Source organism: Phaseolus vulgaris, chromosome 4 (genome assembly GCF_051622355.1).
Source record: "Phaseolus vulgaris cultivar YP4 chromosome 4, ASM5162235v1, whole genome shotgun sequence".
Taxonomy (NCBI): Eukaryota; Viridiplantae; Streptophyta; class Magnoliopsida; order Fabales; family Fabaceae; genus Phaseolus; species Phaseolus vulgaris.
Window position 1 is genome coordinate 47084731 of NC_143501.1, and position 25278 is coordinate 47110008.

The 25278-nt window shown below is 30.0% G+C and overlaps 2 protein-coding genes across 4 annotated transcripts; one reads left to right on the plus strand and one right to left on the minus strand.

The window, feature by feature from the left end:
- Window positions 1-861: 861 nt before the first annotated feature.
- Window positions 862-2663, plus strand: LOC137837896 (protein BASIC PENTACYSTEINE2). Of its 3 annotated transcripts, none has more exons than XM_068647065.2 (3): window positions 862-1098; window positions 1308-1414; window positions 1525-2663. In XM_068647065.2, exon 3 carries the CDS (start codon window positions 1623-1625, stop codon window positions 2472-2474), a length of 852 nt encoding a protein of 283 aa, XP_068503166.1. In that variant the 5' UTR covers window positions 862-1098; window positions 1308-1414; window positions 1525-1622; the 3' UTR covers window positions 2475-2663. The 3 variants fall into 3 exon arrangements, with proteins under 3 accessions (XP_068503166.1, XP_068503167.1, XP_068503168.1); XM_068647066.2 differs by having other exon boundaries at window positions 925-1098; window positions 1313-1414; XM_068647067.2 differs by lacking the exon at window positions 1308-1414 and having other exon boundaries at window positions 961-1098.
- A 4947-nt stretch (window positions 2664-7610) lies between these two features.
- LOC137837897 (protein BASIC PENTACYSTEINE2) lies at window positions 7611-9405 on the minus strand. The gene is made up of 3 exons (XM_068647068.1): window positions 9169-9405; window positions 8852-8953; window positions 7611-8743 (listed from the first exon to the last, which is right to left on the minus strand). Exon 3 carries the CDS (start codon window positions 8643-8645, stop codon window positions 7794-7796), a length of 852 nt encoding a protein of 283 aa, XP_068503169.1. The 5' UTR covers window positions 8646-8743; window positions 8852-8953; window positions 9169-9405; the 3' UTR covers window positions 7611-7793.
- Between the last annotated feature and the right edge of the window lie 15873 nt (window positions 9406-25278).

Here is a 25278-nt window from a genome sequence, read left to right on the forward strand (position 1 = left end):
TAATGAAGTAATAAGAGGATATTTTTCTAAAATTAAAAACTAACTTCGTAGTTTTTTATTTTAAAAATGAATGTAAAAGTTTTTTAAAATTAAGTCAAAAACTATTTCAACTTCGTTTTTTTTAAACAAGTTTTATTTTTCTTAAAAGAAAGATTTATTTTAAAATTTGTTTTGGAAAATCAAATTCTAAAAGCGATCCTAGCGTTAAGGTTGGAGAAATGGATCCTAGGAGGAGGTTTTAATAATCAGGGGTTTTTCTTGTTATACCCCATCAAAATCCTTTCTACACCCCCATCAAATTTCTTCAAATAGGTAAAATGATTAAATATCTCATTTAACTTATTCTTATTTTAAATTTTTTTTTATAGAATTATGTTTTGAAAAACATTCTCCATAATACTGGAAACTATATTTCAGAAAAAGTGTCCAGAAAAAACAATCCAGAAGTTATTTAAGAAAAAAAAGATAGAACAGTCTTTTTAAAAGTTGGTGCAGGAAGAATTTTGATAGTTAGAGCAAGAAACACCCTTCAACCAGTTATGGTCAAATCTTGGCCCATTTCATCAAATTTCGCCAGTTTATTTTTTAATTTTGTTTTCTTAAATTTTGTTATATATATATATATATAATTTTTTAAATAATTTTTTATTTTAATTAAAACAAACGGGTTGGCATCTCATAAAATCTATGAGGTTAATATTCATTGCTAATTAGGATTTTAATTTTCATTAATCAATAACCTATGTAGAACTTTCATATTACAAAATATTTTCAATAGTTTTTTTACTATAGGAGTGATGATGGTGATGTGTAGAAGAATGAAAAAAAGAAATAAAACACATTTAAAATGTGGCAATTTGCAGAGAAAGAGGAAAGAAGATGCAACTAAGTATATAAATATTTATGCTGCGCTGACTGAGTATTGGTCTAAGCAAATTTGCACATTTTGCATCTCAATACATTTTTTTTTAATATTTCTTTAATATTAGAATCTCTTTTTTTTTTAAATGTTGAGATTAGATTTTAAGATGGCGTGCAGACATTTTTGTTCCTTTGCTCTCTTCATTTTCCATTCGTAGACGCCAAGAACCCTACCAGGTACTGCTCCCTTTTCCCTCTCCTCAAACATTCTCTTGCCCTCTTTTTTTTTCTTCAAATCATCACATGGGTTCACTGCAAAATCTCTTCTTTCTCCCATTTTCCCACTTCCATTTTAATCTTTGATATTTTTTATCTGCTTGGTTTTTACCTCAAAGATCTGATTTTTTTACCCTTTTTTTCCATGCTAAAATGGATCTTCATCAAAGCCCAGAAGCTGAAATCTTTGGGGCAGGAGGTTTTGCATGTGTGCATTTGTGAGATTTGTGTAATTTATCCCCTTTTATGGTTTGACTTTATTTGAGCTAAAGCAAAGGTGAGTTTTTTTAGGTCATTACATTCTGCTGTTTTTTTGTAGTTGTAGTTGCTTCTCTTTCTGTTTCCCATGTTAAATGTGTTGTGTTCTGAATTGTGTTGGTTTGCTAGGAGAATGCAATGGAGTTGGATAATCTGTGAGGATATTTAACATAGTGTACATTCACTGCATTGTATTCCTGCAAATAGTTTCATCATTTGGTGTTGTGATGGATGGTGATAATGGTCTTAACATCCGTAATTGGGGTTACTATGAACCGGCCACATCGTTTAAGAGCCACCTGGGGCTGCAGCTGATGTCATCCATGCCGGAGAAGCCTTTAATCGGAGGGCGCAATGCTGCAGTTTTATCTGGCACTAATGGGGCATTTCACCACAGGGACATTGGCATGTCCCAAACTACGTACCCTATGGAATACATGAGGGATGCTTGGATGAGTAGTCAGAGAGAGAAGTATATGAATATGATACCTACAAATCATAACTATGGTGGTATTCCGGAGACTTCTTCGGCACATCATATTCAAATGATTCCACCACCGGAATTGCCGAAGGAAGAAAGGGCAGTGGAAGAGGAACCTGTTGTTGAGAAGGCAAGTGGGGGCACTCGTAAGAAAAGACAGAGCCCCAAGGTGCCCAAATCTCCCAAGGCCAAGAAGTCCAAGAGGGGCCCTCGTGTGCCAAAGAATGAAAATGCTCCCACAGTGCAACGTGCAAGGGTTCCCAAGAAAACTACTGAAATTGTAATAAATGGAATTGACATGGATATTTCTAGTATTCCAATCCCTGTTTGTTCATGCACTGGAGGTCCTCAACAGTGTTACAGATGGGGCTCTGGTGGTTGGCAATCTGCATGTTGCACAACAGGCATGTCAGTGTATCCTTTGCCTATGAGTACCAAGCGGCGTGGTGCTAGGATAGCTGGAAGGAAAATGAGTATAGGAGCGTTTAAGAAAGTTTTAGAGAAACTTGCAGCCGAAGGTTATAACTTTTCTAATCCGATTGATTTGAGGACTTATTGGGCAAAACATGGCACCAACAAGTTTGTCACCATTAGGTAGGTCTCCTCTATTGTCAATTAGCTTCTTATTCCTTTCACTGTGTTTGTCGTGTATATATATGTGTATTTGCTCAGAGACTGAGGCTTCTTAGATTAGATGGTTTGTAGTACAAGAATTTTCGAGCTCACAAGACATTTCCTGTTCTTTTCTAACTCTTCCTATGTTATTATCATCACTTCTTTGGATTAAGTGCATGGGAAAAATCAATCTTTTGGTTGGTGGGTTGGTCCTGATATGGAACTAACTGATACCATCTTCTTTTATTGATATTTAGAAGTAAAATTTTGTCGGTTCATGAAATTTCTGGTGTTTGAAAGTTATATCCTTCTCTTTTTTACTTCCAACTAATTATGTGTGTTCAGTTGTTCAGTGTTGTATAAATCCATACTTAGTTAGAATGTGCCTATCTTAATGACTGAAAGCTAGGCTCTACTTTAAAACACTGCACAACACTGTTAAATTGCAATGTGTTTTGAGATGGTCTGATTCCATGAATGATTCAGCTTGTTTTTGAAGATGCTGACTGGTCTGAAGTATTAAGTAAATGCAACTTTCAGTTTCCTTTTTACTGTTTTTCTGTGTAAAATGAATGACAGTGTTCTACTTCCAAACATCGTTAGTTCAACAATTTGATTGCTGAATCATTTATACTATTTCCTGGTAGATGCAATTCAGCTTTTAGAGAAACAGGTGTAGTGAACATGTGTGAAGATAAGATGGTTATCATTGTGGTAGATTTTTTTCTATCATGCCTGATTATAGAACAAAAAGGGAAGTTTAAGAAATTCATGGCTTGTATTTGTCAGCCGAAATCAGTGCATGCTTTATGCTCTTTGACTTGGTTCAAACTAAAAGTATGAATGAGATTGTGGCCTACTACTTGAAGCAATAAAGAGTGATTATTATAAGCCTGTCTATAAATATGAAATTTGATACTACAGCTACATGGTCTCACTCTGGATTGTTAGTAAACCAGAAAAATGAGAAATTGCAGGTTGTCATTGTTTCTCAAATAGGAAGGTGAGAAATAGGATAGGGTAAAAAAAAGGCTGAATGATAGAGTGGACGAGTGAGGAAGGTGACATTTATGGTATTGACATGTTCCACATTACTAGTTAGTTGGTGATTGTTATGTATGCCATTGTCATATGTTTCCTTTGCTACTTTATCGTGGTATACAAGTTGGGATAATGTGCACCTTTTGACAAGTGATATGAACATCTTGTATTCTTCTTGTTTGAAATTATATGTATTTTTTATTATTCTTATTACAAATTTGACAACTCATAATAAGGTATATTTCTCTTGTTTTGAATTGTTTACTCTAAAATGAAGACTCAAGGCTTAGTTTTATTTAGGACAAGTAGTCACTTTAGTCTGTGAAAGTTAATTCACTGTCAGTTCAGTTTTGTCATTAAGTTACACACTTTTTGTCATTTTGATATTTGAATTATTCACTTACTAAGTCACTACCATCTTACTTCTTGAACTTAATCATTTACTATCATTTTAGCATCTACTAAATCAGTGATTGTTATTTTAGTATGTCAAAAGTACTTTCAAAATATCAAACAAGTTCTACTAAAATAGTAAAATGTGGTTAAATTCATGACTAGAATAACACTGACAATATGTGGTTAAACTGAAGAACTAAATTGACAGTAAGTAATAAAGTTTATGGATTAATCTGATGTAAATGGTAAAGTCAAGGAACAAAAAATTCAGGAAGAAAATTAGTGAGTGGGTTTTATCCATGCTTTCTGATTAAATATTTTATTTAAGAAAGGATCAGTGATTGCATCTTTTCTGATGGTGAAAAACCGAAGCTTTTGTATGATAACCATGAGCCTTAGTTAGATGGATGGATGAGAATGAAATTGATTAAAATAGAATGATATTAAGTTTTCAATTAGATTATTTTTTAGGTTTCGAAATTTAAGATAAATTTGGTTTTGGTTTTTCAAATTAAAAAAAAAAACACTTTTGTTTTTAAAATTTAAAATAATACATTTTAGTCTCTAAATTTTAAATTCCTAGAATTATATTTTTTTAAAAATGGTTTTTAGCATCTACACAATAAATTTTAAGCAATAAATGTATATTTTAAAATCAAGAAACTATATATTTTTTATTTTGAAGGAGTCAAAAAATAAATCTGTTCAAATGTAATTTAATTTTCTCATGATTAATTTATTATGCTTTTTCTTTATAGCATTTTATCATACTCTATTTCGAGTGATATTATTTCCTTTAATTTGTTTTTAAGTATCCATGCCCATCCTTGTGGAATATTTGGTTTAAGAGGGAAAAAAAGTGAAAAGAAAGAAAATGAAGAAAAATTGAAATTATTTGTATAATGTATCGATTAAAAATATGTGTAATATAAAATAAGGGTAATTTTGTCCTTGACATTAACATTAACATTGTCACTTTTATTGATCATTCAGAATTTTTTTTCAATTTGAATATTCATTATAATAATCAATGATTAATAAAAAAAAGTTCAAGTTCATGTAAGTGTTTAAAATATTGATCTACATTATCCCTTCCCTTTTAAATTATTTATATTTTAAAATAAAGATTTCCCATTGAAAAAAGAAATCATAATTTTTATTATAAAATTATAATATCAAACGAAATTTCTTTTAAATAATTAATAATATGTATTAGTACTTGCATAATATATATTAATTTAATTTATGCGTTTACTTGTTCAATAATGAGATAAACAAATTCTGATCTGTTAATTTTTTTTCACTTTGAGCATTCATTATTAAAACTAATGAGCAATAAAATATTTTATATTTCATATATTTATTTATAAGAATGATTTACGTTATTATTTTCATCTTCGGTTATTTATCTTTTAAAGTCAAGATTTCCGAAAAAGATAGATAAACAAAAACAGAAACGTTATGTTTGCGGGACATGCATTTTTTTATATATGTACATGTGAAGAAGTATTTTTTTATTAAACTAAAAGCATATATTATATTAAAATATCAATATTATTTAAAACTTATGTTTAAGTAGTTTTACAAGCATTCCTCGTTAAGAATATATATTCCATGATTTCACATCAATAAAAATGTCAATAAATACAAAATTAAATAAAATATACTTTTTAAAGCAATTACAATAAAATTTAAGAAATTTATTATTGACATTAAAAAGTATTTACAACACTATTTAACATATACCTTTTAAATGCATTATTTGTCTGACATTGCCTGAGATTTATTAAAAATACAAAATTTCACAAGTCTCTTTTGTTATGAGTTTTATTTTATGCATAATTTTAAGTGTATTTATTACATTTTAATTATGATAAAAAAATAAAAATCCACATTAAAGAGTATGTTATTAAAAGTCTTTATCATCTAATTTAAGGTCAATATGAAAAAACTTTTCTACAGAATTAGTGTATTGTCCATATACAGGAGTTTAAAATGAGTTTCGGACAGTTCAATATTAATTAAAAATATTTTAAATTTAATTTAAAAATTCTTTTTAGAAAAATTAATAACTGTATATATTAATTTGTGATTAAATCTAAATTATATAATAGTATTATCCAACATGTGAAAATTCACATAAAGTTGTTACAACTTGATTATAATTCATGTCAAAAATACTTCTATTCATGTTCAAAACATAGAGATGTCAAATAAATTTTGGTATTGAAGTTTATCTTGATGTTAATGAGAATTCATGTGTAATATAGGTAATATTTAAAATGGGATATACCATAAGTATATGTATATAAGTATAATTGATCTCCATTTTAAATTATTAAAACATTTTAAATTTATGCTGTTATTATTTAACACTAAAGAACAAAGATATGCATCTTTTTAATTTTAAATTTTCATAACATCATGCTTTTATTTTAAATTTATTTTTTAAAATATTTAATAAATACTTCTGAAAATATGGACACAAGTTTAATCACTGAGATGAAGATGAGAACCAAATTCATATTCATCAAATATTAAACACCAAAAATAGTATGATTTTTTACATTAGACATGAGAACAAATATACTTAAATTTGGACTATCTAATTCTCATCACTTAAGTGTTTATTGAGGTGCTTAAGAAAGTCATTTTGGAGTCTTAATTCATCATATCAAAATTTAGTGTTGTTCTTATCTTCTTATCATGATGAATTGATTAAATAAATTCAATTGAAATTATTTATTGCTAAAACATCACTCAGTCATAAATGTTACTTAAATAAACAAAGTTGGTCAAAATAAGCAACAGAATATCACTTGTTTTGATTTAAAAACAGTTCAGCATTGCTGTTAAGTTCAATGAAACTGAAATAATGAACTACTTGGAGTTGGAGCTGCTCTTTGCAATTTGCTGATTTTGCATATAATAATCAACCACACAGCCTTATAATAGTCACTCTATTGCTTCATGTAACAAGCCACAGTATCATTCACACTTTTAGTTTGAACAGAGTAAAAGACCATAAAGCATGCATAAAAATGATTTTGGCTAATACATACAAGACATGAATTTCTTAAACTTTCTTTTTTATTCTATAATCGGGGCATGAAAACAAAATTCTACCACAATGACAACCTGTTTCTACCATCTTCACACAATGTTCACTAAACCTGTTTCTCTAAAAGCTGAATTGCATCTACCAGGAAATAGTATAAATGATTCAGCAATCAAATTGTTGAACTAATGATGTTTGGAAGTAGAACACTGTCATTCATTTTACTTAGAAAAACAGTAAAACGAAAAATATACTGAAAAAGCAGTCAATGTTGCATTTACTTACTACTTCAGACCAGTCAGCATCTTCAAAAACAAGCTGAATCATTCATGGAATCAGACCATCTCTAAACACATTGCAATTTAACAGTGTTGTGCAGTGTTTTCAAGTAGAGCGTAGCTTTCAGTCATTAAAATAGGCACATTCGAACTAAGTATGGATTTATACAACACTGAACAACTGAACACACATAATTAGTTGGAAGTAAAAAAGAGAAGGATAAAACTTTTAAACACCAGAAATTTCATGAACCGACAAAATTTTACTTCTAGATATCAATAAAAGAAGATGGTATCAGCTAGTTCCCTTTCAGGACCAACCAAAAGATTGAACTTTCCCATGCACTTAATCCAAAGAAATGATGATAATAACATAGGAAGAGTTAGAAAAGAACAGGAAATGTCTTGTGAGCTCGAAAATTCTTGTACTACAAACCACCTAAGAAGCCTCAGTCTCTGGGCAATACACATATATATACAAAACAAACAGAGTGAAAGGAATAAGAAGCTAGTTGACAATAGAGGAGACCTACCTAATAGTGACAAACTTGTTGGTGCCATGTTTTGCCCAATAAGTCCTCAAATCAATCGGATTAGAAAAGTTATAACCTTCGGCTGCAAGTTTCTCTAAAACTTTCTTAAACGCTCCTATACTCATTTTCCTTCCAGCTATCCTAGCACCACGCCGCTTGGTACTCATAGGCAAAGGATACACTGACATCCCTGTTGTGCAACATGCAGATTGCCAACCACCAGAGCCCCATCTGTAACACTGTTGAGGACCTCCAGTGCATGAACAAACAGGGATTGGAATGCTAGAAATATCCATGTCAATTCCATTTATTACAATTTCAGTAGTTTTCTTGGGAACCCTTGCACGTTGAACTGTGGGAGCATTTTCATTCTTTGGCACACGAGGGCCCCTCTTGGACTTCTTGGCCTTGGGAGATTTGGGCACCTTGGGGCTCTGTCTCTTCTTACGAGTGCCCCCACTTGCCTTCTCAACAACAGGTTCCTCTTCCACTGCCCTTTCTTCCTTCGGCAATTCCGGTGGTGGAATCATTTGAATATGATGTGCCGAAGAAGTCTCCGGAATACCACCATAGTTATGATTTGTAGGTATCATATTCATATACTTCTCTCTCTGACTACTCATCCAAGCATCCCTCATGTATTCCATAGGGTATGTAGTTTGGGACATACCAATGTCCCTGTGGTGAAATGCCCCATTAGTACCAGATAAAACTGCAGCATTGCGCCCTCCGATTAAAGGCTTTTCCGGCATGGATGACATCAGCTGCAGCCCCAGGTGGCTCTTAAACGATGTGGCCGGTTCATAGTAACCCCAATTACGAATGTTAAGACCATTATCACCATCCATCACAACACCAAATGATGAAACTATTTGCAGGAATACAATGCAGTGAATGTACACTATGTTAAATATCCTCACAGATTATCCAACTCCATTGCATTCTCCTAACAAACCAACACAATTCATAACACATCACATTAAACATGGGAAACAGAAAGAGAAGCAACTACAACTACAAAAACAGCAGATTGTAATGACCTAAAAAAACTCACCTTTGCTTTAGCTCAAATAAAGTCAAACCATAAAAGGGGATAAATTACACAAATCTCACAAATGCACACATGCAAAACCTCCTGCCCCAGAGATTTCAGCTTCTGGGTTTTGATGAAGATCCATTTTTAGCATGGAAAAAAAGGGTTAAGAAATCAGATCTTTGCGGTAAAAACAAAGCAGATAAAAAATATCAAAGATTAAAATGGAAGTGGGAAAATGGGAGAAAAAAGAGATTTTGATGAGAACCCATGTGAAGATTTGAGGAAAAAATAAAAGGGTTAGAAAATGTTTGAGCAGAGAAGGAAAGGAGCAGCACCTGTTAGGGTTCTTGACCTCTGGAAATGGAAAATGAAGAGTGCAAAGGAACAAAATGTCTGCACGCCATCTTAAAATCTAATCTAAACATTTAAAAACATTTATGAGATTCTAATATTAAAGAAATATTAAAAAAATTGTTTTGAGATGCAAAATGTGCAAATTTGCTTAGACCAATACTCAGTCAGCGCAGCATAAATAATTATATACTTAGTTGCATCTTCTTTCCTCTTTCTCTGCAAATTGCCCCATTTTAAATGTGTTTTATTTCTTTTTTCATTCTTCTACACATCACCATCATCACTCAAATTTTCATTCTATTACTGTAGTAAAAAAACTATTGAAAATATTTTGTAATATGCAAGTTCTACATTTGGTTATTGATTAATGAAAATAAAAAACCTTGTTAACAATGAATTTTAAGTTGTAATTCGAAGACAATAGGAATGTATAGAGAGTATATGCTTCTTGTTGCAACAATAGTTAATTTTATATCCATTTAATAAAACACGAAATTGGAGTTGTCAAAAGAAAAAACTAACCGGGATTAAATATTTAGTGATTATTTTTTGTGTGGAGTGTTTAATGAATGTGAATATTTGAGTATTTTATGTCATGTTCAGGATGGTTATTGGTATTTTTACAACAAATTTTAAAATAAAACATGTTATTTTAAGGAAAACAAAAATATGGGAAGAAGAAGTTTAAATAATTTTTAATTTAATTCTCATATTAATGTAAATTTTAAATCTAATTCAATCTTATACAAATTTATAAAGTGATATTTGCACTGAAATATCTTTATTATCTTTATCTCTATTTGATATGTATGAGATATTCAAGATACTCCCTCACGTCAAGGTTGTTAACTCATATATGTAAGTATATAATGGGTAGTTCAATAACGACCTGATAGCGGATGACTTGATCAGTCAAACAATTTCTCGATAAGATAGACTCTAAATGACTTTGATATCATATTAAGAAGTGAATTTTAAATCAAACTCAACTCATAAGGTGGGATTTTTACTCACTTACATACTGTAAAATATCATTATCTCTAATTGACGTGGGATCTCCAACATTCTCAAACACTTTTACATTCTTGATAAAAAGAAATAAAAATTTAATATTTAAGAATATAGGTTTTAGTTTTAGATGATAAGTGTGCTTTCATTACTTTGATAATGATTTTTTTTATTACTGGTAAATATACATCTATTATTGTTATTAATATTCTAACTATATTTACACTTTTATCATTACAATTACTATCATCATTATTCATATTATCACCTTCATTTAAATCTTTTTGTTGAAGATCCCATGTTGACTAGAGGTAATAACATCTTGATCGCTCAATCTGCACCTTGCTCATTCTTCTCACTTGAATTCTCATTATCTCGTTCTTCCATTCCTCCTCCTCGCTAACTCTGGACTCAGATGATACCCACAAAAAGTACTTTGATGCTTAAGTCAGACTTTAACATTCGACACTCAGTATTTAGGATTAGATGATTGTGTACCCGATTCTTTGGGATATTTGCTAATTTATACAATTATTGTGGACTCATTGTCATCAATGAGTCTAATAAAAGGAGTTTAACAAACGTTGGATCATTAATCAGTCTCGTTGTCGTCGTGTTGTTCGGTTTGGATCGGGTATTGAGTCATAATATCAATCGTGCGAGCCATATCGATACAACAAACCTCATCTTTTGAGTAGATTTTGTAAGATTGAGTTAGGTTTAAGTTCACTTTCTAATATGTTATCAGAGTCATTTAAAGTTTATTCTAATGAGTGTATATTGGGCTTATCAAGCTACCCACTATCAGATCACTCCATAAATATATAATGTCACGTACAAGTTGACAGGTCTAGACATGAGAGAAATGTGTTGAAAACCTTTCATAACATATAATGGGTGCAAACTCATATTAAAAATCCGTCTTATAAGATTGAGTTAGGTGTAAAGTTTATTTCTTAGTACCTCTGATATCATCATCATTTAAACATTGTCCAATATTATAATTATCACAAAATTTTGTTATTAGTATATTCAACCATGTTTATTTTTAAACAAAATAATGAATAAACACTTTGTATTTAAAAAAAAATAAATACACATATGTAAATATATATTACATTTTAAATATATAATAAGTTAATTGTGAGGAGAGTAAGAATATCACTCTAAACTTATATATTATAATTAAAATATAAGAATTTACAATAATATTTAAAATTGTAATTGGTTTCACACACACATATATATATATATATATATATATATATATATATATATTGAACAAAATGAAGCGAGAATATATATTTTCTGAATTAAATTTATAAAGCTCTCTTAAGAATTTAAAATATACTGGGCATAAATGAACAAACTTCAAGTTTCAAATGTGTGGAACTATGGTAAATGTTTTTATTGTGTGTAAATTGAACTACAGATGAATATTGATTATATTTGATTATTATGATCTTAAATGCATTTTATGTATCAGAAAAGAAAATCCATTGATAGTTGAGCCACTGGCAACAGGCTGGGCTGGTTACAGAATTGGGTTGGGCTACTTAACCTCATTCCATATTTCAGATTGACTGTTTCTTCCTGAACCTCCATACCTTCTTCTCTCACCTCCATAAATTTTCGAATTTCTAAAAGTGTCTCTCTATAATATTCTAGATTATGTAATCTGAAAGTTATTTTTTAAATTTGTAATTAACTTATAGATTACGTAATCTGGAAGCCTTTTTTCAGATGCATGATTACTTTTCAGATTACATAATCCGGAAGTTTTATTTAGCTTTTGGATTATATAATCCGGAAGTCTTTTTTCAAATGAGTTTCTGGATTACATAATCCGAAAACTAATCTATAGAGGTGACACAAGAAGGATAAAAATATATTTTCATGTTGTGTATGGAGGTAGCAGAAGAAGATATGGAGGTGCAGGAAGAAACAGTCTTTCAGATTTAATTATTCTAAATTCACAAAATATATAATTTAAAAAATATTAAAAAAGAGTTATATGTTAATTTGTACCATAATTATCTTTAAATTATTTATATAATTTACCAATTAATAATATCAATAAATATATTAATAATACATAACCATCAAAATATAAAAATTATGTAAAGAATTGCTCTAACTTTTTGTTTAGATGCTACAGCAAAAGCAGTACATAAAGAAATAAGAAAAATAGAAATAATAAAATAGATTCTTATATTATTTAAATTGAGATAAAATATTAAAAAATAAATAAGATATAGCCTTATGTGTTAAGATTTTTTTTTTCTTTTGAAGCGACATAACAGCAACCTTAGTTTGGTTCTTTTCCCAACATCATAATTTCCATTTCTTTTCTTTTTATTTCTTCTCCTTTCACATAAACAAACACCAAATTCCTCAAAAAAAACAACAAAAAGTAAATGCTTAACTCTTTTTTTATGTTAATCTAAAGCATTTGTTCAGAAGCATTCAAGAATATTTATTAAGAAATTTTATTGAATATTTTAAATAGCTAGAATTTTTTTAATTATTCCATATTTTAAGTGTAATAATAACTTTTTTTTATGAAATGTTGTACTTTAATTTTTCCCTTGAAAATTCTTCTGGAATTTTTATTGTTTTAAAAAACGCTAAAGAGTTGGATTTTAGTATATCTATATTTTTTACAGAAGAATATTAGCAAAAATTAGCAATATTTTATAAAGTATTGAAGGAATATATTTAAAAACTCTGGATATTAATGTCAAAAGTCTATTAATACTTTTATGAATGATCTTACAATACTGATTAACAAAGCATTAAACAATAAAGAGGAATATTTGTATTAAACTAAAAATAAATAAATTTCAAATAACAAAAACATTTGATACTTAAACAATGTTTCATTCATTTGATACTTAAACAATGTTTCATTCTTGTTCTTAATATCATTGATATATAGTTGGTAGACGCATAAGAAGAATGATATTATATATTTATGTATAAGGGTTGGATCATCTAAATGGTTCCCATTTATTTATTTATTATTGTTGATAAAAAAAAACATCATTGACAGTGAAATACATATTTATTTCATTGTGTGTTGGAGTGACAAAATAAATCTCTCAATAATTTATAAATATTAATGAGATTAGTTGTATAATTTTTATTTTTTTAATAAATTCATCTATGATTTTGATTTAAATATTAAATCACTTTATATTCTCAATATTAGATTCAACGTTATTTTCCCACCATTCTTCTCATTTTAGCTTTGGGCCTTTGGCCCAATAGCCTTTCTTTCCATATCTCTTTCGATCTCTTTCACTCCTTTTTTTTTTGTCTCTTCCTTCTATTCTCCTTTCTTTGCCTTCTTTCTACTAATATTGATATAAAAATTGTAAATATTTATACGTTTGAATTTTTAAACATTATTTAAACTATTTTTTATTATTTTCAAATATTTAAAATCAATCCATATTTATTTTCATAAGGTTTAATATTTATATTTTAATTTGTAAACATTTATTTATTTTTACTTACCATATAAATTAAACTACTTTGAACGAAGAATTTGAAATTTAAGAAAGTTGAATTGATTTGCTAAAAAAAATTGAAAATAAAGAAAATTTGAATAACAACAATTCAAATTTTCTGAACCTTTACAATTTTCCATCTAAATAGAACCTACAGGAACTTTTTATTAAAATATAATCCCAACTAAATATATATTAATTATAAGAAAACTAAGTATATGAGTCGTTTATCAGAGTACAACATAAATATATGATATTCTTTTAGTTATAAGCTCAGTTATGCATAATATTTAAGAAAATATTGAAAATATATCTATAAGAGTTTTCTATTGTGTTTTTAATATATCTTGTTGATCCATCACAAGGAATTGTTGAATTGGTGTGTGTCTCTCCAAAGTCTGAGGGCTATATATCATAACACAAAAAAATCCAACCATGAAAGCAAGAACCAAAAAATTAAGCTAATTAGAATGTCCCTTCCCATTAATTATTTCATCATTATATCTTCCTAAAAAATGTATTTCATCATTATCAATGGTGCTTTTTATGTGTATTTAGGTGTTATAAAATGATGCACAAGACAAATTAAGGCCATTGAAGGAAGATGTATTATAAGTAATATTTGTTTGATTCATATGATTAATGTCTCCTTTAAGACAAAATACTATTATTCCTGATGCATCATATAAATATTGTTGGGAAAAACAGGTAATTTTTCCACTAAAACAAAACCCTAACAGAGCTACCCGACAAATAATATTGAATAAATAAAGCGGAATAATAAAAGAGATAAAGAGGAAAAAAACACACCCGAAAATTGTTAACGAAGTTCGGCCTTTTAGCCTAATCTCCGAGCACAGCAAAAACAACTCCCTTTTATTATTATGAGAGAAGATATTACAAATTGGGATATATAACAGGAGGGGATGTTAATATATAACCCTCAAACCTCCTTCCCAAACAATGAACCCACCGATGTGGGACTTGGGATTAAGCCAAAATCAACAAATCTCCACCTTGGCTTAATTTCAAGTCCCACCTAAAACAAATCTTCTCAAAACATAACAAAAAAACAAACTTTACAGTGCTTCAAATTTGCGCCTCCGGGCACCAACTTCAAATGTGCAAAATATTAACCAAGTCTAAACAATATTCAAACTTGGCCCTTGTAACCACCTTGCCTTGTAGCGAACATCTTCTTTATTAGAAAATTCTTCTTTCTTTGCAAATACCCATTTGCACCCAATTGCCTTCTTACCTTTTGGTAATTGTGCCAACTTCCACGTCTTGTTCTTCTTCAAAGACTGCATCTCCTCTTCCATCGCACCCGCCCAATTACCACTCTCTGAACTCAGAATGGCTTTTGGGTAAGTGGATGGAATGTCATCAACAACTGGAAGTGCATAGGCAACCATATCCATGAAACGAGTAGGCTTCTGAATGTCTCGTCTCTGTCTTCTAACTGCAATTGGCGCTGATTGTTGTTGAGATTCTTGGGTAGGAACCTCTTCCTCATCCGACTCTTCTTCTGCCATAGGAGAGTGACTTGTGGTATTTCGTGTTGGGATCACCACTGTCGGCTCAAACTCCACCTGCTTCCGGGCACACTCCACCTGTTGTGGAGTACTATCAGCTCCTTCTGGATTTACCTTCTTTAACATGGCAGATTCATCAAAGGTAACATCCCTGCTGATAATCGTCTTCTTTGCCTCTAGACACCACAAACGGTATCCCTTCACTCCAGGACTAAAGCCCATGAAAAGAGCTTTCTTTGCCCGTGGATCCAACTTTGATTCAATCACATGATAATATGCAATAGAACCAAAAATATGCAAAGAATCATAATCAGTTGCAGGTTTTCCAGACCATACCTCTAACGGGGTTTTGCCATCTATAGCAGATGATGGCAAACGATTGACGAGATGTTGAGCGTATGTCACAGCCTCAGCCCAAAACTCTCTGCCTAACTCAGCATTAGACAACATACAACGAACTTTCTCCACAAGTATCTTGTTCATACGCTCCGACACCCCATTCTGCTGTGGTGTTTTTCTAACAGTGAAGTGCCGAACTATGCCACAATCTTGACATACCTTCAGGAACGGATCACTCTTGTATTCTCCTCCATTGTCTGTTCGGAGAACCTTAATCTTCCTTCCTGTCTGGTTTTCAACTTCAGCTTTCCACTTAAGGAAAATTTCAAGCACATCATTTTTGTTCTTCATAGTAAACACCCAAACTCTCCTGGAAAAATCATCCACAAAAGTGACAAAATAATGCCTACCTCCGATTGACGGAGTCTTGGCAGGTCCCCACACATCTGAATGCACATAATCCAGAATACCCTTGGTATTGTGAATTGCAGTGCCAAACTTCACTCTTCGTTGCTTTCCCAGAACACAATGCTCACAAAATTCAAGTTTGCAAGCCTTCGTACCTTTCAACAATCCTTGCTTGGTAAGAATTTGCAAGGATTTCTCTCCAGCATGTCCCAACCTCATATGCCACAACTTCGTTGCCTCAGCATCCTTCTTAGAGCTAGAAGTTGCTGCCTCTACTGTCCCCACCACTGTACTACCTTGATAGTAATACAAATTGTTCTTTATCACGCCTTTCAACATCACCAGTGCTCCCGAAGTTGCTTTAAGAATTCCATCTCGCATCGTCACAACTAGGCCTTTAGATTCTAAAGCCCCCAATGAGATGAGATTCTTCTTCAACTTTGGCACGTACCGTACATCCCGCAAAATTCTGGTGGATCCATCATGATTCCGCAGCTTGATTGAACCTATCCCGACTGTCTTACATGGATTATCATTACCCATGTAAACAACCCCGCCATCGAGTTCTTGAAAATCAAAGAACCATTCCCGAATGGGACACATATGATAAGTACAACCTGAATCCAATATCCACTCATCTGGATACGATGATGCTGAAAGCGAGACAATTAAAGAGATATCTGATTCCACGTCACTTTTGCATTCTACAACATTTGCATCTTGTGGAGTCTTCCCTTTCTTCTGCAGTTTTGGACAGTCTTTCTTCCAGTGTCCTTTCTCATGACAGAAAGCACACTCATCTTTGGCAACGACTCGACCTTTAGACTTAGACATCCCTCTTCTCTCCTTTGTTTGGCTTTGCTGACGACCTCTTGCCACCAATGCTTCTTCTGATGTCGTTGATTTGGTTCTCATCTTATCCTGCTTTCTTAATTCATGACTATATAAAGCAGAACAAACAGCATCTAACGACACATTCTCCTTCCCGTGAAGGAGCGTAGTCTCCAAATGTTCAAATTCATCAGGAAGAGATGATAACAACATCAAAGCCAAATCCTCATCCTCAAACTTCACATCTAAATTCAACAGGTCTGCTACTAATTGATTAAACATAGTGATGTGTGCATTCATAGTAGTACCTTGTTGGTAGTCAAATCGGAACAACCTTTTCTTCATCAGGAGCTTGTTCTGACCACTCTTCTTCAGAAACTTGTCCTCCAATGCCTTCCACAGTTTGTGTGCAGAAGTCTCGTTTTTTACAGCGTACTTCTGCTCTCTGGACAGGCAGGATCGAATAGTTCCGCATGCCAATCGGTTGATGATGCTCCAATCTTTCTCCTCTACCTCTTTTGGTTTCTCTCCTTCAATAGCAATATCAAGACCCTGCTGAAAAAGAGAGTCCAAGACCTCTCCTTGCCACATGCCAAAATGTCCAGTGCCATCAAATATTTCCACCGCCAATTTCAAGGTGGACACCGGGAACCTCGACCATGATGAAGAGGAGCCCGACACTCTGGATACATCCTTGGCTTCTTCTTCTTGATTTGCCATTACAAACTCAAAATATAATATTCAATATTACAAATAATTTCAAACAACCCAAGGCGAACCTTCGGCTCTGATACCACTTGTTGGGAAAAACGGGTAATTTTCCCACTAAAACAAAACCCTAACAGAGCTACCCGACAAATAATATTGAATAAATAAAGCGGAATAATAAAAGAGATAAAGAGGAAAAAAACACACCCGAAAATTGTTAACGGAGTTCGGCCTTTTAGCCTAATCTCCGAGCACAGCAAAAACAACTCCCTTTTATTATTATGAGAGAAGATATTACAAATTGGGATATATAACAGTGAAGGAGGGGATGTTAATATATAACCCTCAAACCTCCTTCCCAAACAATGAACCCACCGATGTGGGACTTGGGATTAAGCCAAAATCAACAAATATGACATGGATAAGTTGTATAAGGATAAGCTTCATATCGGCATATACTTGTCTAGTGGTGACAGCTTGGCTAAGACACAACCATCACCATCAAAAGTCACTAACATTGCCATCATATTTTTTCTCATATTCAAGTTTTCTTTTTATAATGATTTTGATGAAATTGTACAAATTGTATAAACAAAGTAAGGTAGATACTACTTGAGATTTACTGTAATAATTATTGTTGAGATTTACTGTAATAATTGTTGTTGGTTACTTTGTATTGATGATGTATAGTGTTGATAAAAACGTATCTTATTTGTAGATACTACAAGAAAATCATGAAATAGATAATTAGTTGCAATAGTAACTAAATTAGAGACCATTTTATAAACTAAAAAGAAATTAGTTTCTATTATTGTTAAATAGTTTCTAGATATCAATTTAGAAACTACTTAACAATAATATAAACTAATTTAGAAACCAATTTTTTTTTAGTTTCTAAAATGGTTTCTAATTTAGTTATTATTGCAACTAATTATTTTGGTATCTAAAAATTGGTTTCTATTTCATGATTTTCTTGTAGTGAGAAGACTTATTTATAGTGTTTGGTAATGAACTATTTGATCGATGGGTCATATCTGATGCATATCTTCAATAAATCAGTGTCAGCTGATTTTTTGGAGTGTCACTCAGATTTGTAAGAAGGTATATCTAGAACATATATTCGGTAAATCAGTGTTAGCTAATTTCTCGGAGTGTCACTCAAATTTGGTGGGTTGTGATCCAAATTTATAGAATGTTTCCTTAATTGTCATTTATTTTAATTTGTTCTTTAACATAGTTGATCACTCGATTGGTCGGTCAATCATGATCGAGTGACGTGACTCCCTCAACCTGACTTGATATATAAATAAAGAGTCTTTTAACTTATTAACCTCCTTAATTTCCTTACTTTTTTATATATGAATTAATACATCCTTTAAATGTTCTACTTAGTTTAATTACTTTTTTTTAATAAAAAAAAGACATTAAATTTTGTTTCGTGGATAGTGGTAAACACTCTTACATTTTCTCATCATAAAACTTATAGATGTACTACTTTAGCATCACAGTATTCAGAAAAAAGAACAAAGAAAAGATGAGTCCTGCACCAGTCCAACATATTTTATGCATAAAGGCAAATTTTATAGGTGAATTTTTCTAGATAAATAACAATATTTTTTAATAAAAAAGTTGAAAATGATATTTATTAAAACGATTATATTTTTATTGAAATATTCTCTTTTTGAAATGCAAAATCATTTATTAAATTATTCAAAGTTGAAATTATATAAATAGTTACTATTATATAGTCAATTCATCAATGTTTAGAAGCTAAATTTAGTGAAAACGAATGTATTAAGAGACAATCTATTTAATTAGAATGATTTTTTAAGTTTGAGAGAATAATAATAAAAATGATAGAACATATAAAAAAAAAAGTATATCTTTTGAACATTTTAAGATATAAAATAATTTATTAAATTATTTAAACACTACAAGAATATCATGAAATAAAAACCAAATTTTAAAGACCAAAATAATTAGTTACAAAATTAGAGACCATTTTAGAAACTATTTTTTTTTTTAGTTTCTAAATTAGTTTCTATTATTGTTAAATAGTTTCTAAATTAGTATCTAATTAGCAACCAAGGTTTTAGAGACCAAATTTAGAAACTAAATAATTGGTAGTTAAAATCTTAGTTGCTAATTAGATACCAATTTAAAAACTATTTAACAATAATAGAAACTAATTTAGAAACCAATTTTTTTTTAGTTTCTAAAATGATCTTTTATTTAGTTACTATTGCAACTAATTATTTTGGTATCTAAAAATTGATTTTTATTTCATGATTTTCTTGTAGTGAAAGTGTTGGATATGCGTGACTTTGATGTTACTATTTACGAGTATACATTGGATTGAATAACTAAGATAACTCAATCTGAACACAAAGAGATTGAATTGAATTTTCTTTATGATATATATTGGATCAATTTTAACTCAATTTCCTACGAGTTTGTGGGTTTTATATGTTGAACTTGAGATATAATACAATTATTTGAACTTGAGATATGGTTCTTTATTATTCTAAGATTTTGTTTTAAACTAATCTGAACTTAGGGAAAGATTGTGTATAAAAAAGTAAAATAATAGTTTGAACTCAAAGAAAACACACACCTTAGTAATTATGACATTAGACCAACTAATAACAAAAGTTGTATAAATATTAGTGCTAAATCATTTTTATGAACTTCAACAGTGCTTTGTGCTTGAGTTGGCATTGTATTAGTGGGTAGTGAAAGTGATAATTAAATAATGTAACTTAAAAAAATGTAAAATGTAGTTGATGAATATGAAGCCAAGTTTGATTATGTAATAAGGATCTTATTACATATGACTTAAGGCAATGTTTGCAGACTCTGCCAGAGAACATGTTTGATTCTGTAAACCAGAATGAGTCAAATGTCCCACAATAACAGGACACTTTCTTTTCCTTTTTTACATCAATAAGTTATTTTCGTGGAAGTTAAATTAAGACTCTAGAATATTAAATTAAGAGCTTCTTGTTCAACATTTATAATTAGGGTCCAAATATATTGTACTTAATTAAACATTGATTTTTTTTCTTGTTAGTTCGTATATCCAAAATAGATGCTATTGCAAATTTTCACTTTGGTTTAGGTGAAGCCTATTCTTTTTGTTCCTCTCTTGGTTATGAAGAGTGTGTAAGATATCACACAAATATACAATGGTCAGACAAAATCATATAAATAGGTTTGAACACTTCTAATATTGTATTTTAATTTATTTATTTTTTATTATTGATAAAAAAATTATGATATTTTTACTTTTGTAACACTCATTCTTGTTTAAGTTATTTTTTTATTAACAATAAAAAATAAATAAATGAGAACCACTTTATGGTGATCCAATTCTTATACAAAATTATACTTTATGTTTCTCCTAACTAGAACCGACTACCAAATTGGCCAAGTCTCTAACATTAATAAAATACAGAAAAAAGACATCAAGAGACCAACCTCATACACGCTAAAGGATCCAAACACTAATTAGAATAAGAAAACGAAGCAGAACGAGATTTTGCATAAATCCAAGACTAAACTTTTACTTACGCCATTGCGAACACTTCTGTTATATCTGTCACTCCCCTATTAAAGATGACAAAGTTCTTATGTTTATAGATTTCACTTACTACACCAATCCAAATTGCACCCAAACATCATTAACCAATTGTTGTTTAATTTGTTTAAGTTGTGATAACACACATGCTCAAAATGTGCACCAACTAAACTCTTTTCAACTCTCCACACCCTCATTTTATTATCTCGTGTGTGTTCTTGAGGATGTCTACTTAAAATATATGAGCTAAGTCAAGTTTAGGGTTAGATGCATGCAACGAATCGGTAAAATACTTTAAGCACATGCACACATGCTATTGAACCATGACAAAACACATGATTGTTTAAAGACATAAACCACAAACATTGTTGATTTATTTATTGAAGACAGTATATGTCCAAGTGAAAGGTTCCTAGATTAAAATCTAACTTTATTGGCAAACCTCAAACAAACGATAATTTAGAAAGAAAGCTTTGACTATATACCTCATACTATAAACATGACACACTCCTAACCACATTTTTGAACTCTTAATTAGGTCATGAATTCTTTAATTGTATGATTACGAATTATTATGAAGCAGGATGACACAAAAATTTCTCTTGCATCATCTACAAAGCTTACAGCAAAGCATGTTATATTCACAGTACTTAGAGATATAATTAGTATGTAGTTTAATGCATAATAAAGAACATCTTTAAGGTAGAAGCGACACTTGGATAATATTCTAATTGGCTTAATCTGAGTGAAGAACAAAAACCTGTCAGGTTCATGAACTTCTACATAGTTTGACCATATTACAGTTGAAAGATGGAAGAGGGTGAATGGTGGTGGACAAGGAAATATTCTTATGGTTACCATGCACCATGGTTGTCCCTAGAAGCTAGGGTTAGCTGGGTTTTCTCATTAACAGACAATGATAAGTATTATATATGTATGTGTGTTTAAGAGTATATAATTAGAAATGCAGATATAGCTTCTTCTTCACATGTCAATGACAACTTGTAACTGAGAATAATCAATGGTGTGTTTGGTTGTAGTATACATTTTCTGAAAATATTTCTATATAAAAATGCGGTTTAAATAGCAGCTAAATGTCATACTATGAGTTCATCACTGGTTTAAGCTCAATTATTCTAATTTCTTTATAGAGAGTGGGCAGAGTGAAAATACACTTTCAATATTATTAAGTAATTGCACTTATAAAAGAGTATCACATATGCTAAAAGATTTATTTTGATAGAAAACCTTTATGAGAGAAATAGGTATATGCATACTTGCTCAAATAAATTTTAAGGGACTCAACAATGCAAGCTATAAGGATAATAAAGATATTCTTCATTTTATAGAAGATTCTTACCACCATTAATTACATATCTCTTATCATATTTCTAAAGAGTCTCTAAGCATATAAGGTTGGAGTTTCTAGAATTTTCGTTTTAAGATGGTTGATGTAAACTTGAGTTGGAGTGTTTTGGTATTGTTTTATATGGATTAGAAACATCTTTGTGATATTTTATTTTAATTTACTTTTTTTTTTTTTTGATAAAAACAATATTTTTAAAAAATTTAAAAATGATTATAAAAAAAATTAAGAGATTGAAATCATACACTACAAGAAAATCATTAAATTTAGAGACAAAAAATAATTAGTCACTATATTAAGTAAATTAAATTAAATACTAGTTTAGAGACTAAAAATTATTGATATCTAATGTGATTTCTATTATTAATAAAATAATTTCTAAATTGATATTTAAATTAGCTACCAAAGTTTTAGCTTCTAATATTTTAGATTCTAAATTAGTCTCTAAAATCCTAATAGAGACTAATTTAGAACATAAATAGTTAGTAACTAAAACTTTGGTAGTAAGTAGTTAGATACCAATTTAAAAACTACTTTATAAATTTTTATTAATAATAAAAACTATTTTAGATACCAATAATTTTTTAGTTTATAAGACGATCTCTAATTTAGTCAATATAGTGACTAATTATTTTGATATTTAAAATTAGTTTTTACTTACTGATTTTGTTGTAGTGATATAATTGAGCTCTAAGAGGTATTAAAACCTCTACAATACGAGACCGATAATAAAAGTCTACCTATAAGATTATTTTAAGTAAATAAATTACATTATGATTAAAATTCATGAAATTTTTGTTTTTTTTAATATATGGATTATATTTTAAGCTTTATAATAAATAATTTAAATTGTATAATAAAATTACTTTTAAATTAAAAATGACAAGTGATCAAGAATATTGTAAACATAAAATGAGGATATTATAAATGGTTAAGAGAGATAATACACTTTTTTTTTTTTGCTAATTGTGGAGAAATGAGTGAAATGCACCTCGAGATGATAACAGAAAAAAAAAAGTTTGATCACAAGAGTGAAAAAGTAAGATTCTAAGTTTTTAAATCATGTATTCTAATTTATAATCTAAAGTTTTTGCAGCATGCAAACTGGACAAATTAAACTTATTTCAGATCATTTCATCAATTTCTCCAAATAAATAATTGCATTATATTTGCAATCTAGCAACATATTGATGGCAATGACATATATAGTTTAATCTATTTTTTTCCCTTTTTTTAAAACTTGCAACGAAAAGAAAAACAAAATCCGAAATTTCGTAAAGCAATGCAATATTTCTATGAATTCTTTAAGTATAATTTATTTTTTTTTCCCAGAAACTCAGTTTTTTACTTTGATAATTTATATAATAAAAAGAATATTAAAAGATTATGCGGATTATTGAAATGAAATTATAATTTAATAGAGTTTTAAATTTGAGTTTATTGAAGAAACCGATCAATACTTACTATAGTTGATGACCAATTTTCTTGTTCACATTGTTAGAAAAATATAAATAAAAAATATTTTCTTAGAGCAAACGACTACTTTTATGAATATATATATATATATATATATATATATAAAAACTAATATTGAAAATGAAATTAAACACTAAAGAAGCAATTATTATATCTTCAGCTTTTTCCATCAAACTTTTAAAAAAATTACAAGTACCAAAATTCACAACATAATTAGGTAAAGCAGTGAATCATCATTTCTACCACAATCATCGTAGCAAATTAGAGCAGCTTTTTTTTTCCCTTTCTCTGTAAGCCACAAGTTGAAACCACACTTTAACTTTTCCTTTTCCAACCCTTCCTACCTTATAGTGTATACATGTTTCAATTTCCAACTTTTTTTCGAAACAATAATTTTAAGAAAATATTACTCTTTTCACAACTATAAATTGAAAAAAAAAACATCAATTTACAAATAAGTAATTTAATTAATATAGTTTCAAAATTATTATATTTTGTTCCGACTTCAAGTTCGAAAAATAACATCATTAAATCAATCATCGCATTTAAGATATTGTCTGTTTTGAAGGTCAATGTTTCATCACATTTTTATCCTTAAGAAGTCTTGACGGATTAAGAGAAAAAAATATATTTAAACTACCTTTAACTTCGATTCCTAAACCATATAAAACTATATTTTAGTCATACCGAAAATTTTTCATTCTGATTATAACCCTAAACCCTAAATATATGAGTACTCTAATTTGAATCATCCTTTCCCTCTGTACTGTTGCAGGTATTTTGGTGATTGTTGGTAGAATTGGAAGTATTGAAAGAGAGATATTGTAATAAAGAGAGATAGAGATGTTGGTGATATGATTAATATTAAGTAGGAAAGTTTAGAAGTATTAGATTTGGTTGTGAAGAATGATGATGAATTGAGAATAATTAGAGAAGAGAGAAGGGACATTTTGGTTGCAGCCTTAACCAAAAAGAGCCAAACAGAGGAAGGTGATTGTGCACCAAAAGTGGGATCTAGCTATGACTAGCTTTGTGGGTGTTGTTGTTGTGGTACTGTAGGAAGGGTCACATAGTACAGTGACTGCACACTGAATGGAGAAAAGGAAACAAAGCAATTTGCTTCCTAAAAGACACTGAAACATTATAATTATTTTCCGACACATCAAGTGATTTTCATCCTTTGCACTCTCAATTTCCAACCCACCAATTATATTATTCACTCCACACTTCTTCCACATCCACTACTCAAAAATTTGTTCAATAATAACCAAAATTAGTAAATCAAAAATATAATTTATACAGATTGATTTGGAAGCTTAAACACTGAACAA

What these genes read in the sequence shown, in the direction of transcription:
- LOC137837897 (XM_068647068.1), bottom strand. Translation starts at nt 8,645, where the DNA reads ATGGATGGTGATAATGGTCTTAACATTCGTAATTGGGGTTACTATGAA.
- LOC137837896 (XM_068647065.2), top strand. Translation starts at nt 1,623, where the DNA reads ATGGATGGTGATAATGGTCTTAACATCCGTAATTGGGGTTACTATGAA.